The sequence below is a fragment of the Pagrus pagrus genome (assembly GCF_965226575.1).
Source record: "Pagrus pagrus genome assembly, chromosome: 8".
Taxonomy (NCBI): domain Eukaryota; kingdom Metazoa; phylum Chordata; class Actinopteri; order Spariformes; family Sparidae; genus Pagrus; species Pagrus pagrus.
Window position 1 is genome coordinate 14859083 of NC_140192.1, and position 16899 is coordinate 14875981.

Here is a 16899-nt window from a genome sequence, read left to right on the forward strand (position 1 = left end):
TAACTCAAGAGATTAAAGCTGCTGTAAGTGTATTAAAGTAAGTATTAAATAGCTCTGTATTCAAACAGTAATCACTGTTATAGAGTTGTTGGTCAGTAACCCATGTCTCTCCTCTCCTCGCTCATGCAGTAAAAAAGAGAAAGAAATTTTCTGGTATCCCGGTCCACTTTATCCAATCAGGACAGAGAACCCCATAAAGAGGCGGTCCTGTCATGGTTCCTGAAGGATCCTCCTGTCAGGAAAGGCTGCCAAATCCAGCGCTCCCAGTGACGGCTTATAGCCAAGTGAAGAAAAACCCTTGAAGAAAAGAAAGAGGCAAAGAGAGCCGCCACAAAGAAAACAAAAGGAGTCGCGCAAGTGTGGCGATGAAGAGAGGATGGAGGGGATTGCTAACTGCAAAACACACAGGAAGTTAGCTAAAACAACGACAATGCTGACAGGAGCTCTAATTAATTGGCAAAATAATCGCTGGTGAATGTTTCTGTTCCTCACCGCAGCGATTAATTAAAGACAAGATGCAAAGAATGAAAGAAAAAAACAAATGAGAGAAACTGATGCTGGATCTGGCAGGATGACAAGTGAACCTAATCAAGGGGATAGTACAGAGAGAGAGAGAGAGAGAGAGAGAGAGGTTGACAGTAGGTGTCCCTCTCCCCAGCGTCCAGCCCCCAACCTTGACGTCACAGGCTGAGAGACACAAAACAAGCCGCTCTCAGCTGAGCTCCTCACTCGATTCCTCACTCGCACACGCTCCGACGCACATCCACGTCTGCCCTCAGACACCTGCTCTGACACCCGCTCAGCCCTGAGCCGGGGCGCGCACACTCACCATCTCTCCACTACAACAAGAAAAACCAGCCGGTCTCTCAGTCCTCAGGACTGAACCATGCCCCGTCTCCTGTGAGTGATTCCTGCTTCTGTGTGAGGCTGCCGACGGGAGCGCACACCGGAGAAAGGAGCGCTTCCTTCGCGCCCCTCCAAACTCCCCCGTCCCAAAGAAGCAGCAGATGTGACAGAAGAGGAGAGGCGGAGAGAGAAACACAATCTCCCCCACCCCTCCTTCCCTCATCTGGGAGAACAATACCCAGACTCCAGTTGGAGAGGGTCAGCTTTTGTCCCTCTCCCCACGCTCCCGCTACAAGAGCCAAGAGCAGACAGACGCGCTGACACATTGACCCACTGCTGCTGAGACGAGAGGACGGTGCAACAACACTTGCTGCGCTTTTTATGTGTGTATTTTGATTCAGTACTTGGACAGCTCCTGAGCAACAACCAGATTGAGAGTGTGTGTGAGTGTGTGTGCGTGTGTGTGTCCATGAGTGTATAGACTCTACTGGTTTGGTTTGGAGACCGAGAGGCAAAGATGCAGCCCCCATGTTCGCTCCAGCTTGGCCCCTCTCCGTCCCTGGGATCGCAGGGCAGCACCGGCGGCCTCCATCAGCTGGAAGAGAAGCAGCTCTTTGAGAAGTTTTGGAAGGGGACTTTCAAGGCTGTGGCCACCCCGAGACCGGAGAGCGTCATTGTGGCCAGCATCACCGCCCGCAGGAGGGTGACCAAGTGAGTTCTCAACTTTCTTGTTGCAGTCTTTTGTCCCCCCCGCCCCCCATGTGAAATGTGTTTGCTGTCCAACTGCTTCAGTGAGAGTTGGTTAAGATTGTCGAGCTTTTGATTTTTTGAGCAAGTAACTCGCGTGCAAGCAAGCGAGTGATTGCTAAGAAAGACAATGATTGATTGTTTCTCAATTATCTGATACCAGAACCACTGAACTCGTCTTGGGCGTCACGAACAGGATCCTTGTTTTCTGGACATGCCAAGACACAAGCACACAGGACATTCAATTTCCAAAGCTCTTACTGTTGAATATTTCTTTTATGTTTTCTTTCCTGACACACAAAGAACACGTTGATCATATCTCACAAAATCTGTCTAGTCCCTAAGACCATGCTTTTGTGATTTGCAGGTTAAAAAATAATCTAGTTGTCTGGTTGAAACAGCTGCACATTTTATTATAAAGCAATTAGTTTAGATGTCTTCGTCCAAAACAACCATTGTTTGAACAGCATTTTACCGACTATAGTTTACATGTTACATGTAAGAACCTACTCCCTTGAAATCCAGTCGAATAAATGTCAACTCACAATAAAACCCTTCAGCTTTCTTCCAAATTACATCTTTTGACCCACAAATCATTGTTACAGAGGCCTTTAGAGGTTAAGACCTCAAAATATGTCTTTGGGATTCATTATGCTCATTCATATGATCTCTCTTCGCTTTTCCATGCAGTCGCACACGCACGACACACAGCCAAACACAGCTGGCCTGAGAACTGTGACGTTCACTTAATTGTCCCCTTGTAAAGGTCATGTGGTGGCATCGTCATGCCTCTAATGTCAGACTGTCCCCTCTTCCTTCCTGTGACATGGCTCACTGCCAGCGTCTGTTCGAGGAGCAGCGTGTCACATGTTTGTTCCTCCACTTTTCATCCCTCCGACCAAAGGTTAGCTGTAGCCCTTGCAGCCCCAGAGGGGAGGATGATCTATCTGCTGCCCTTTCTCCTCCTTATCCCTTCGTCTTTTCTCATCGTCTCCGCTCCCGCGTGCACGATCAACCACCGGCCATCTTCAATTCCGTGCGCTGCCCTGCCTGCTGTGTCTCTGCTCTGTCAAACGCTACACAACAGTGGCAATTACGGTGCTTCCTTTGATATGGGCTGACGGCATATGCGACAGGACACCCAAATGAGCCAACAGGTACGCAACGGCACATGCAAGCGCCCATTTGCGCATGCGTACTTGCGCATCAAACGATGTTGCTTGCTTGGGTGATCTTTGAATGGTTTTGACACCCACTATCAACTTTCTCTTATGTGAAATTAGCTATGTTAATGAGGATTAGAATGGCCCATTTCATCCCACATCGGCACAGGCAGCAGAAAGACACAGTGAACCAGATAATGTGTCTTTAATGGCTTTTATTACAGCAGGACCATAATGCTGCACATGGCCCGGTTATAAAGGATTTTATTAGCTTGTAGGGTATGATAAAAAAAACACTTTATTGCGAGAATATGACCAAACATCCCTTTTTTTTTTGCTCAGCGATCTAACCAAATAAACAGCACCCTCAATGTTCCTGTCAATCAACAACAGCCTTGTTCACACGATGGACTAAAATCTATTTTAGGAAACTGGGGGGAAAACATTGAAACAAAGCAAATGTACCCACAAGAAAGGAAATGTAATGTGGCTGCCGTGAACTGAGCAGCCTTTTTTCAAATAGCCAGAGCCTCTGGAGCGGGGCCCAGCTGTCTCTTCAGCTTCGGCTTCTCTGTGAAGGAGGCTCTCCTCAAGTGGCTTTGCCCCTGAACGGGCTCCGTCCGGGTGACAGTGACGATGATGGCAGCATGGCAGGGGAAAGCGAGAACGAACGTCCCCAGAGAGAAGACATAATGGTGCTAATTCGCCAGTGTCTGTTTGTGAAAGTCCGCTCCTCTCTCGCCCAGGAGGGTATGATACAGAGGGACTTTGGGATGATACAGATTGTAAATAATGAGTAAAACCCAACAAACAAACAGAGAATATGGATGCAGGAGGAGGCTCAGGCGTCCTCCCTCCCTTCCCCGCTGTGCTGTTGATTTTTGCCCGAGCAGTGTGACCGGGGAATGCTTAGACCATCAGAATGCATGGCCTCGGGCTCGCTCCTCTACCTCTTTCTCTCCGAGAGGAAACATCATTATTCACTGTGGATAACTGAGGGGTGATGAAGAACAATTGCAGCGAAAGTGAGGGGGCATTATGTACAACAAGCGGAGTGGGAGAGAAGAGAGGGGAGCCACAGGGAGACGTTTCATGTTCAATCAGCACGGGTCTTTTTTCTGTCCGTGCCGTCCTCGACTCTCCTTCCTCTTCTCCTCCTCCTCTCTCTTTTAACTCCCAAATTAAAAATGCTGGAGGGGCCCGAGAGCCACAGAGGAGTAATTAGAGTTTGTTGTTCTCCCTCCGTCCTCCCCTTTCTGTCCTCCCTGCTGCCTCCTCTTCAGGCCCAGTCACACAGTGGAGGGGAGGAGTTCACTGGCTCAGTGCGGCGGGGTGGGGCTCCCCTCCAAACCATTATGACCCTGCAAGCTGTTTTGTTCATGGGGGGGCTCCTCATTAAATATGCAGCCTGGCAAACTTTGGGTTGTGCAGTGTGTGTGTGCGTGTAGTTGTGAGCGTTCACGTGCATCTGTACTGGAAATGTTGTCCAGCAATTGCGAGGGTTAGAAATGAGAGCGTGTGTGTTTGTGTGCGTGCGCGTGTGTGTGGCCGCCGTGTTAGTGGGGTCTTGTCCAACTCTGTGGCAGATGGCAGGCTCGAGTGAATGCAGTGCAAAGGAGGGGGGGAGTGTGTGTGTGTGTGTGTGTGTGTGTGTGTGTGATAGGGGGTTTCAGGCCTCTTACCTCAGCAGATGCTGGTTTAACAAGGAGAGGAAAGGGGTTTGGAGAGGGTCTTGTACACTGACAGCACCAGTGGGGATATACAGCCGGGTGGACAAAATAACAGGAACACCTCAGAATAGAAAGCAGTGCGAGCCCAGCAACAGCCTGACAATTGACCACAAAGTCGAAATCAACAAATCAAAGGTGGAGCATTTCACCAAAGGCTGAACAATCGCATGCTTAAAACTAGATGGGAAAGTGTCAGTGGAAAGATAAAAGTTAACAACGGGAAGAATATCGGGTCCAGTGGTGTGAGAAAATGATTTTAAAAACCAAGTGGGTGAGACATCTGGCAGCCGTGAGAGGATTTCATGTTTCTCTCAGAGTTGACATGCCGATTGGTAAAAAAATAAGTGAACAAAGGAGCCAAGGAGAGATGTGGATTTCACATGGTGGGGGAGAAATGTGTTGTCTGATCTCTGTGGAACTCCTGTGGTGACTTCGGGGAACCGGGTAAGACAAGGGCAGATGTATGAATCAATGGTCTGACATAACACTCAGTCAGGTGGGGAAAATGTGTGTTCCTTTGCCTATTTTACACCATCTTGAAACATCTTCATCTGACTTCTGAGGGTAAATAAAGAGTCATTAAGTTTCTCTTTCTGCTTGCCTGCACTTTCTTTTAATGTTGCTAATGTGATCATTAAGCTAGGGATCGCGGTAATGTCTCGCCTTTTTAAAATTTTATCTTAAATGCTGCATCATATCATATTAAAACCACTGCGCTACAATGAAGGATAATTTAGTTTTATTACAGCTTGGGCGTCATTTTTATAACTAGCTATTCCATTAGTTATAATAACTCTGAACTCAGCATGTAAATAGCTTAAATCTGGGAATATAAGGCAACAACAAAGTCTGACATGGCAACAAACACACGAGTCCAGAAGATCAGACAGGTTGTAAACATCACACATCATCTTAAAGGGGCAATAAGTAAAAATTTGTAGCAATTTACATGTATCAATCACTTTTTTATTAGCCATATGTGAGCAGATTGTAAGGTGATGTGAACAATGAGACCTTTGTTGAAGTCGTTTAATGCTGCTGGTTTGTGGATTTCTTCTGTGGAGTTCAAAGGATGTGACTTTATGGGTTAGGGTTAGAAATAAGAAAGTTTCCAGCACAACACACGTTCCATAGAGCCTCTTTTACCCATTTTATTTTGAGGTAAATCTGAAAGTGGGTGTACCTGAAATCACAGTAAAGGAACAGAGGAGCTATTTTGGATGCCCCTGGTTTGCAGTCAGTGATAGTGACTGAGAGTCCTGCAGCTTTGATCTGCAGGAAACTCTCCTGATTGAAATATTAGTACCCAGTATGTACAAATGCATGAAAAAATATCTTTTTTAACAAAAAGAAAGGTCAGAGACATTAAGATAACAAATCAAGTACAATTCCTCAGAAATTCTGTAACAAACATCCAATGACAAAGCATGTACAAAAATCATGTAGCTGAAATTTATTTATTTTTGGATGAATTTTCAACTGCAACAACATTTTTCTAAAATTTACTACTGCTGAGGATTATGGGTATTGTAGTATTTTCTAGTTTACAACTCTATAACCCCCTCCATTTCACAGTAAAACAGTTTGTCCACAACTAAAGTGTGTGTGGTCGGTCATGGTTGAGCTTGGAAGTCGTTCTGTAAACTGTGCCGAATGCTCTCCTTTGTTTACTCTTCAAAATATGTAATGTGGGGGTTGGGGTTTGCGAACTGTATGATTTTCTGCCCACTCGTGTTACTTTCCGCATCAGAATTAATTTTTGTTTTTGTGTCCACACCTTTTGTGACTGCAGTGAAAAAGATTAGTCTGGGGTTTGAATCTCTACGGTGGCCATGTCTGTACCAAAGCGTGCTGGAAAAGGTCCACAAATTGAGCCTTTAAAATGTTCTAAGTGTGAGAATAAATGAATACAGGAATCAGAGTCTCAGAAACATCAAGGAGTAGCCGGCAGAGCTCCCCTGTGGGACGAAGCATCTCTCTCTTCCTCTCAGCAAGAATGGCAAACATGATTTAGTGACGGACGAGGGGTTTGTCTGCCGTTATATATCTCCCTGTCTGTACTTCTGCTCTCTTCATCGCCGAGTATCTTTCCCTGACTTCCCTTCCACTCCTCACATCAGTATCTCTCTCCTCCCTTCTCGCAGTATCTTTTCACTGAGCGTTAACTCGGCCTCTCTGTGTCTGTGTCATATTACTCAGAGTGCACAGGATGCGGCTGCTGAGGCATGCTGACAACAGAGCAAGAGATGATGCCGACTCCCCGGGCAGGAATCAGACTTATCACCAAAATGGATTCACATTTGATATCGATTCCCCCGCATAGCCAATCCATTTGAATCAAACCACTGTCAGCAACTTAACACTTGGTGCACCATTCCACTGTGTTTTACAGCAGGACGCATTTTATATGTCACAGGAATAGGAGCTATAACGGAGATGCTAATTGGTGTCGATTTATATTTGGCATTGATTTCTGCACGGCAAATCCATGAGAATCAAACCAGCGCTTCATGATTAAGACCTGTTAACACTGCTACAGCATGTAGGCGCACACTGAGAAGCATTCAGGGAAACCGAGACAGCGATAATATTCAAGATATATGAATATGTGAGAAAAAATAAACATTAGGAAAATACATGGCACAAACTGGTCCCCAATGTACATTATACGGGACCAATATGTTCCCTTTTCTAGTTTTTGTTGTCAAGCAGCTGCATTTTGTGTAATTTTTGCAATTTAAAGGAAACTATTACAGAAATCTAACCGCATGAAAATAGAAATATGTGTGATGGATCCTGTGTGTCTGAAGTTCTGAAATGAACTGATTTTGGCAATATTCCTTGCATGCTGAAAACAAGATTGGACAAGCTAATATGCATTTCAAAACGGGGGTTCAAACAACACACCCAGATTTTAACAGAAGGCTAAGCGTTGCTTGAAAAAGGACAGTTTGATGCAGAAGACTTATACGATTGCTAATTTGTTGTTTGTAACAAAGAGAGAGTTGTTTATAGCTTGAAGATCAAGCATTTTGTGCAGTTTGTGTGATGTGGTTTGAAAGACTTGCATAAGTAAGAAGATGTGCAGATATTCCTCTGTTTCTCTAAACAACTGATTTTTAAACCTTTCACAGAACAAAGAATCATTTTAACAGCAGAAATGATGTAATATCAGGGAGAGGTCATCGTATTGTTGTGAAACAGAAGCAAAACATGAAGGGACGATTTAAGAAATGTATTTGAATCGTATCTTTAGCCATACAGTACAAGATTGTTTAGTTTGGTTCGAGTTGAGTGACATCAATGACGACTCTATAAGTCACAATTATGGGATGATACTTAATGGTAACAGTCGCAAAACTAGAGGAAGCGACAACAAAAAGCAACACTATTTAAAAATCTGCGTTTTCTGCGATTTGGCGCCCCCCACAGTTTCTGAGCGCAACACCACTGTCGTAAATACAAATCCCAGGTCTGTAACAGTTTGTCAGATGTAATGTAGGCGCTGACTACAAACAAAACTCATTACGTCATAAAAATGTTATGTGTTGAAAACTGAAGTAAACATGTAGGCTATGTAACACTGTGATCCTACCCTCTCACTGAAGCTACACAGTGCAGAGACACCATTCACCCTGTTACAAGACACTGTACAATCAACATGATTCTGAAGCTAAGTTATTTTAAGGCAGAAAAGTTACATAATGTTGCTTTAGGTCAGTGAATTGATTCAATAAATCTGTTATACAAATGTATCTAACATTAAGCTACTGGTAATTCCAGACTAAGTGAGGTTTTATCAGCAAAACTACTGAGCAAGCGTGTACATTATTGTTTAAGGTTTTTTATTTGTAAGAAGATGAATTAGTTATTTCTTTTGCAATTGCACAGTCAGCAATGTGTTTCTCACAAAGGCTCATTGAGCAAGCAGAAAAAAATCCTTTACTTACTATCCTTTCCATAAGACCTAAATACTTTGAGCTGGTGCTAAGTGGCGATTAGTAAGTGTACAGTGAAGGCAACCTGCAGAGGCCATTCAGACAGGTTGTTTTTACTGTTTCAATTAGCAACACTGCAACCATCCATATTTTCTCTGTTTACCTGCAGCATACGATCGTGCCAGTTCAAGTCCCTCTCTGCTTCGGCACTGACACAGGATAGACTGCACAGCTAGAAGAAAGTACAGTTTTGTTTCTTGTAATCTCATTCTGTCTTCATATATAACCAATGTGTGTTATTTACTGGAGGATTCAGTGGAAGGATTTGTTCTCAATATGAACAGGCCCGAAAAAACTGACAGCGAGAACAGCAGAGCACATTAAAGGTAAAATAAGAAAGACATTCCCCGGGCCACAGCACAAAATGGCTGTAATATATCAGTGGTTGAGGGGGTTATGGTGTTATCGATAAATGCCAATGACTCAACAATTACCTCAACAGGTGATATTTCTGGCTTTTAAAGCTCACTTTGACATTTCAAATTTCACTCTCTGCGTCACAAAGGCTCAACTCAACACGATGAGAAATAAGTTTAGCTCCGGCGACACTGCCGTCGATTCTGGGAAGCGATATGCTGCACTTGAGTGCTAACTTGTGATAGATGTTTAATGTGGCCTCAGCGTGATGGGTAACGGCTGTGCCTCAAAGCAGTCACAGTCTTTGATATTTGCATCCAGTATATACGTATACATTATATGCATTACTATTGCTGTACTCAGAGGGTTAGTGCCTCTAATCCATCTGCAAGTGACCTACAGTACCTAAACCCACAGGAAGTTGGACATATATGGGCCTGCACATGCAGTAACACACCTACAATGACACATGTGGCGCTATATGGCAGTTCAACATGATAATTCCTCCAGAGCTGAACAGCAGCAGCAGCAGCGTTTTTTCCAAGATGAAAGCAAAGAGCTCAGAGTTAACCCTTTCTGCTGTGACATTCCTCCTCAGGGATCACAGTTTCCAGGATGTGGCTTACCTCTGTGAGGGAAAGGCCACACACTGCCGTCCTCCTGCAGCTGCTGGCTGCTGCAAAGTCTCATATCATGAGGGGAATATTTTCATACATTGCAGAATGTATGATTTGTGGGGAAAATATAGTTTGCTTACGAATCTGAAGATCAAGTGTGATGACAGTTTGACAGGAACAGGCCCTTTTCTGGATATCTTGGTGCCTCAGGCCAGACATCATGTGGCACTCCTGACCTTCAAATAGCCAAGTTGCTAGTTTACTTAAACTTAGTCACACTAGTATGACCTTTAGAGGCAAATCTTTGACTCCTCCTGAGGTGCAGGTGTTGCCGGTCTCAGACTTTACCGTGGGATAGAAATAACCTGCACTACAGCTACTTTTTAAGGGTTTTCTTAGAACCACAAAGTTGTGTCTTTGCAGGGTAGTGTCATGTAATACACCAGTATTTCAAGGTACAAACCTGATTTAAAAAGCACTCAAGATTAAGCACCGAAACAGAATCATTTGGCTAAGACTGGAAATTGAAAGAAGAAATATGCAAACTTATTTCTTTCTGCCACCAGTTTTTCTTCCAGCATTTAACCGTGCATCATGTTTTATAAGCTTCTCAGGTGCTTTTCTCGTAACAAGTTGACACCAAATATAAAATAAAGGGTAGAATAATTTGTAAAACACCTACTAAAGGTGAAGCATCAGTGCTTCTCACAGTAATATACGAGCTGGGTAAGTCTATTTTCCAACTCTGAGCATTGAGGGTGACGCTCAGACAACAAAATATATTTTATTGAAACTGTGTGCAAAGATGTAGATGTTTAATCCACATCAGTAAAACATAAGGCAAAAATGTAATCTGTCTGCTGTAAAGAGGAATTTTCTGCTCCAGTGGCAGAGAAGGGGGAACCAATTCTGTTTGAGCTCGAGTTTTTACGCCTGAATTAGTTTATTTCCATAATCATAACAGAAAAAAAAAAAAAAAAAAAAACATTAGCCCTGTTTGAACGTTAACTGTCTTCTTCACTGGAATTTGAGCTGTTCGTGTATAACTTGAGACTGATGCAGAGCAGTATGGATCTGGTTGCACTCACCGTATGTTAAAATCGAGTGCACTGACATTTGGAGAGACTCGTGGCATTTAAGTCCATTAACATAGTAAATTGTGTTGGTTGTTCAAAATGTGTGTGTGTGTGTGTGTGTGTGTGTGTGTGTGTGTGTGTGTGTGTGTGTGTGTGTGTGTGTGTGTGTGTGTGTGTGTGTGTGTGCAGACTCTGCAAGAATAAAAGGAGACACAAAAACAGAGATTCATTATCAATGCGTATCTGAAATGTAACAACACTGATTTATTCTGTAAAAAGCGAAATATTTTCTCTGTAGTTTGGTCAGCACAGACTCTGAATCACTAGCTTTAGTCTTTCAAACTTCATTAGAGGTTTCTTATCTCTATGAGCTTTGGCCCTGTAATGTTCTGGCTACAGTAACCCAAACGGACAGATGTTGCCTCAGATACGTCAATGGACTTTTCAGCTTGGCTTCTTGCGGCCTCTGCATTGCTTAACCTTGTTCAAAGGCTTCGAACGAAGATATTGTGTGCTTTTTTTTTGCATTGACGAACCAGTGCACAACAAGGTTAAAGCTGACACAACCGAATAAGCTTAAAAAAGGACAAAAAAGACCAAACTTTGCAAGGATTTTGTCTCGTACAGAAATGTGTACACATTTAGCATGAATCGGCAGTGTGTCCAACAGCAAACAGCTTTATGTAATTGGCTTCTGTATTTTGTGAAAGAATCAGAGCTAAAGAGAGGGAGAGGAAAATGAGAAATGAAAGGGAGAAATAGTTAGTCATTATTTTCAGTAAAGACGTGGGTTGGAAATCAATATAACAGCAGTGCAAAGGAAGACTTTAATAACAGTCTGGAAGAGAAGAGAGGAGAAGAGAAGGAAGGAAATAAAGATACGAGAGTGGAGACTCTGTGAGTGACATTTTCAGATTGTCCATTTCAGGACACTGGGGCAGCCAAGATTATTACATTTTACTGAATATCATATTCCAGCCCATGAATAGAAATCCTTTCTTGAGTCTTGGCCAGAAGGGAATTGAATTATATGTAGGCACACAATGTACAACATTGAATAAACTCATAATAGATGAGAGAGAAGGTGAAACACTCCTTTGTCCTCCGCTGGCTCCATACATGAAATGGATGGTAGTAAATCGTACAGACAGTCAGAAATGACCTATTCCTTTGAGCGATTCATTACCAGCGAGAGTGGTGGCTGAGAGAGGGGGACGGCTCGCTCATTACGACCTATTAGATCTTCACAAACCAGGGATGTCTCTCGACATGAAAAAGATATGAGCCAACTTTCAACTTTTAACTGCTCATCATCTGGCCTGCGGCAAAGAGGCACGACGCTGAGGAGAAACGCAAACAGGAAGACAGATTTTGCCTCCTAATGTGATTTTGTTTAATCTTAAGTCCGTTCAAATAAATGTTATCACTGAAGAGTTTAATTGAACACATCTGCATGTTTTGTGTTTTTCAGTTTGGCCTAATTGAAAATACAGGCAAGTTCTTTTTGCAGCAATTACTGATGAAAACAAACATTGAGACATCAGAAAAGTATTGTAATTCAAAGCGTGATAGGAAGCCAGGCTCTGGTGTTTACACACAGTAACAGCTTTAATCAGAACAGCTGTGTCACATGCACAGAAGTGATGCTGCGTCATGCATTCGTCTTCCTCGTTTGAAGTTATGTCTTTGGAGTCTGATGGTGCTGATTGAAACTCAACAAAAACGGCCTTCTGCACACGTGCTGCACCCATGTTTGAAGAAACGCTGTGAAAGTGTCCTCTTGGTAGCTAAAATGTGATAAAGTGCTGTCTAGGTTGCCCTTGCAGTTCACTATGAATGTATCATGTGTTTCTGTGCGCTGGGGCCCTTCTTTTTTTTTTGTCCCTGCCCCTCAAACATCCTCAGTCCGCCACTCTCAGGTCTGAAGCGTCTGCCAACTGCCTGCACTCAGATAGAGAAACATTTTATAACCAACCTTACTGCATACAATGGGTAAATGAAAATATTTAAGACATTTGTACAGTTCAATTTGGGACTTTTCAAAGCCTTCATAGGCCTTTTGTTAAGGAAACTAAATTCAGAGATTTTTAAAACTGTTCAAAACTTGTAGCTACCCCCTGGCCAGCCCACACGGTTTATTAACTGAAAATCATGGCTGTTTAGTGGTGCATTTCTTACTAACTTAAAAAATGTACAGCACAAACAGTTTTTGACTCTCTTTTTCTTTAGAGGTCAAAGTCAAGGTGGCTTGCTGAATTGCACATTTCAGTTTCAAGTTCTTCGTTTGTCACATGCACAACACTTGCAGTGAAGCACTCGTCGGCAATGCAGTTCTCGGCTCCCTTCAATAAGGCTCATACAATATGTATTAAAAGAAAATCACATAAGTAAATGAGAAAAAGAGAATCTAAGAAATAAAATAGCGCAGATGTCATTATGCAGTATATTGTACCTTGCCCCCGCAAGCGACTCCATTGAATTCAGAATTTTCCATTAAACTGAATTAATTTGCTGCAAATTTTCCGCCATAGAATGAAAACCGCTTAACATACAGTGCGGTCTGCCAAGTTGCACCTTCGTTCATACAACATACGATGAAGGCGCACTCCCTTTGTGATGAACTCCCAAGTTCGCAGTTGGCCCAACACAAATGATATGCGACAGGTTTTTGAATATACGGCGGCAGAAAAAGTCATAATCGTAATAAGATCAGTGGTGCTTTGGGGGATAGACAGATAGTTATTGCCACATCCAACTGGAATGTGCCATGAGGAAGCACAATTACTCATAATGACAGTAGGCTGAAATCCTTCTCAGTCTAAAATCGCATCGAGCCAAAAGGCCTCATTAAATATGCATACACACCCCACAGTCGGTATATTGGAAAATCTGAAAAAAAATCCTACATAATAAGCTGGAGCCTTTCTCCCCTGGCAGCAAATTTAACTCCAGAGTCAAAAAACTCCCAGGAGCATCTTATTTACTTTAGATCCACACACACACACACACACACAATCTCCTTCTCACACACCGACACCGGCACACTGAGGACACTCAGACAATGATCTTCAGCCTCAGTTTTGTCTTACAGTGACTGACTGTCAGCTTTGTTGGTCTCGTTTTTTTGTTGCTAAGTATTCTACATCTTTGTAACTGGACCCCTGAAGCGGTCATAGTGTTCATTATTAAAATGCAAACTTATCAAAGTCAGCTCCTCATCACTTAAATTAAATCATTTCAAGGCTGACTGGCTCCCACGTCCCAGCCTCCTCCATTTTTCATTTTCGCTCCTTGCCCATCCTCATTCCAGGAAGACGATCTGCCATTCATGTGAAATTGCCACCATTTGCATAAGCGATGCAGGGGTAAGGGTGCAAACTGTGGCGGTGTTGATGCCACCAATGCAATCGGAGATGGGAGCGGAGGAATTAATTAGCCCGCCCTCTGCATTACTTCCTTCCCTCCACCCCACTCTCACCTCTGCCACCGCTTCCTGACACCAAATGTCACGCAATGACAAGCGATTCCAAAACTTTGACGCCTTTGAGATTTACGCAGGTGAAAGACAGGTTCGCTCCGTGGCAACTTTTCGGGCGAAGTTGCGTCAGGGAACAGCTGCTTTGTTGAGAGTCTGAATTGTTGTTTTTTTTAAGCTGCTTTGGCTCTTTCCAATCAGTGAAAAGGAACAAACAGCCACGAAATGTCTGCATTAAGAATTTATACCACTTAAGCTCTTATGATGCCAGCGAAGTAGTCCCAATACTTTAGCCTCATTACCTTATTATTCCAGTTTTCATTATTCACTCATAAATAATGAATACATTTTGCCTTGTGCTTTACCTTCTTATTTGAGCAAAAAATGTACCCTCCAGCCAGGATTCATTTTTGCAGCATGCTTTTAAAAGTGATAATGTAATTTTTACTGCCTTTTAGCAGTAAAATGACTATATTATATTTCAGGGGTTGACAGGGTTGTTGATCAATACCAGTGTCTACCGATTTTAAGACACTCCCAGCATATAGCAGCCAGTCATTTGTGCAGTTATTGCCGCTCTAGGGAACATTTTAATGTAGCAAGGACACACAGTGTCAAAGACAGCGCAGCAGCCTTCACAGTTTAGTATAATCACAGAGACGTATGTGAACCACCAGTCTCTCGTCTGTCGGTTTAAAAATCAGTCTCACGTTGGCTTGTTTTCACACATTGGTGGTGTTAAATGTTGGAGCCTTGACGTTATCGCTTAAACATGGCTGTTCGTGGAATAGAAGCTCAGTTAATGTCGACATTAAAAACCATGACTTGGTATTGAAATGTGAACGGCGTGAGGATGGGTCGGAATTGGCAAAGAGAGAAAATGAAAGGACGCTGATGGGCTGAGAAGAAACTAATAATGAAAAAGTGTTTATAAAAGCGTGCACATCCAAGCATGTTAAACACCAGGTGGAGGGAGAGACAAAAGAGGAAAATATGTGAGATGTTTAAGGCTCGAAACATCGCAAAAGGAGGTAATAAATGTTCGTGGGTCCCTACACTGCATTCATAAGATGAGGAAGTTTGGAGAGCAATGTTGCTAACATGATAGCCATTAGCTCACCAGCTATTGTTCGCCAAACTTGCCCTGTGGTTCCTTTATTTTACAGTATGTCTCAACAAGAAAGTTGGGCTTCAACAAAGCGTGTGACTGAATAAAGTTTCCCGCCTAATCAGCAGTGAGTGAAGAACAAACTGGACTTACTAAATCCATTTGTTTATTGACAATTAAGTCAAGAGTGTAGCTCTCGTTGCTATTTTTCCTGCAGCGTGCACGGCCGCCTTATAGAGCTTCCAGTCAAATTTCAGGAGGTACACACTCCCTAATGCCACATCAGATGAACACAGATCAGGTTCGCCAGGCAACAAGCTGACTCTGAGCAGTGAAAGACGCTGCCATGTCAAGGTCAACGCCAAGGTCAAAGAGCGACAGTGCTGCAGGTGGAGGGCTGTGCAGGGGGTACATGCTGTTGTTCGTATATAGGCTCATCTTCCCAGTGTGCTACTTGTGCGTGAGTGTGAGTGATATTCCCAATGACGTTCCAGTAGCCGGCACATCCCACTGAGATATGATTAGGACAAATGGAGCTGACAGGTTTGTCGCTGTTCCCGAAGTGAGAGAGACATGCTCAGAAGTCGAGTCGAAATCTCCTGTTCTGTCGGGCCAGATCACGCTGAGAGGAGACGGGAGATATGATCCCCTTTTAGACTATGTGATACTACAGGGGTTTTTTTTTAACTCATCATCAGAAAAACTTTCTTGAGCCAGCCCCAAATGAATAACAACAAAACATATTTGTTTCTCTTTGTCATCGATAAGTGCACAAGCTCTCAAATTGTAATGACTTCAGCATATTATAGGTCGACCGTGCAGTTTTCTATTTGCAGACTGCAGAAAATCATTAAAAAAGTTATAATTTTTACATTACATCAGCATGTTGCCACAAGATCAGTGTTTCTGTTGCCTTGGTTTCTGTAAATGGATCATTTATTCCCTTAATTAAGTAGCAAGAGGCTCTTGAACGGCTCAGTCATTAGACATATGTTAAATGTGGTCAGTGTAAGCGATCCAGTAGCTACTGATGCAATGAAATGACTTTGCAGTTGCAGTTTAGCAACGTCATGGCTGGTTCATTCACTCAGAGGCCATTTTGAGTCATTTAAGGGTTTGATGACGATCTGAAGAAGTTATATAAAGTCAAATTATACAATTCATGTTGTTGCTGTGTTCAATGTTGATAAGAGTGTTTAGTTAGTAGTTAGTGGTTGTGGTAAGTCATATGTTTAGCTGCTCCAAAGTAGCAGCATGGCTCTATGGAGATCCAGACTAATCTCTCAACAACTATTAAATTAATGCTTCGAAATTTTACACAGACATTATTGATCCCCAGACAGTGATTTTTAATGACTTTGGTGATCGTTTCACTTTTCTTATAGAGCCACTGTGAGGTTCACGTTGGAAATGTTTTGACAATTATTAAAAAGATTGCTGTGAAATTAATTCACGTCCCCCTCTGGGTAGATTGTAATGACTGTGGTAATACCTCATCTATTCCTTCAGCACATCATTGGGTCAGATTTTTTAATTTGTCTAATACTTAAAGGTCATATTGATAACATTTTTATGTAGACAAATCATTTTTAAAAAAAAATAATAATAATAATACATTTACAGAGATTGTAGAAAGGTGCAGAATATCAGTACCTCTTTTCCTGTAAATCAATTACTGAAAAAATGTTGCCGGGTCCAAATTGATTGTTTTGTTTGATCTCTGTTCTGACAATATAGTGTAACTCTCACGTTGCTTTGCACGAACATGTTGCTTTGCCAGTG

At 42.7% G+C, this 16899-nt stretch overlaps 1 protein-coding gene across 1 annotated transcript in view; it reads left to right on the forward strand.

Moving 5' to 3' along the window:
• Positions 1-746: 746 nt before the first annotated feature.
• srrm4 (serine/arginine repetitive matrix 4) overlaps positions 747-16899 on the forward strand; it is a 60190-nt gene continuing 44037 nt past the window's right edge. Inside the window, exon 1 of the mRNA XM_084359286.1 lies at positions 747-1557. Coding sequence (XP_084215412.1) covers positions 1364-1557 — 194 coding nt within the window. The 5' untranslated portion in view covers positions 747-1363. The remainder of the gene's footprint in view (positions 1558-16899) is intronic.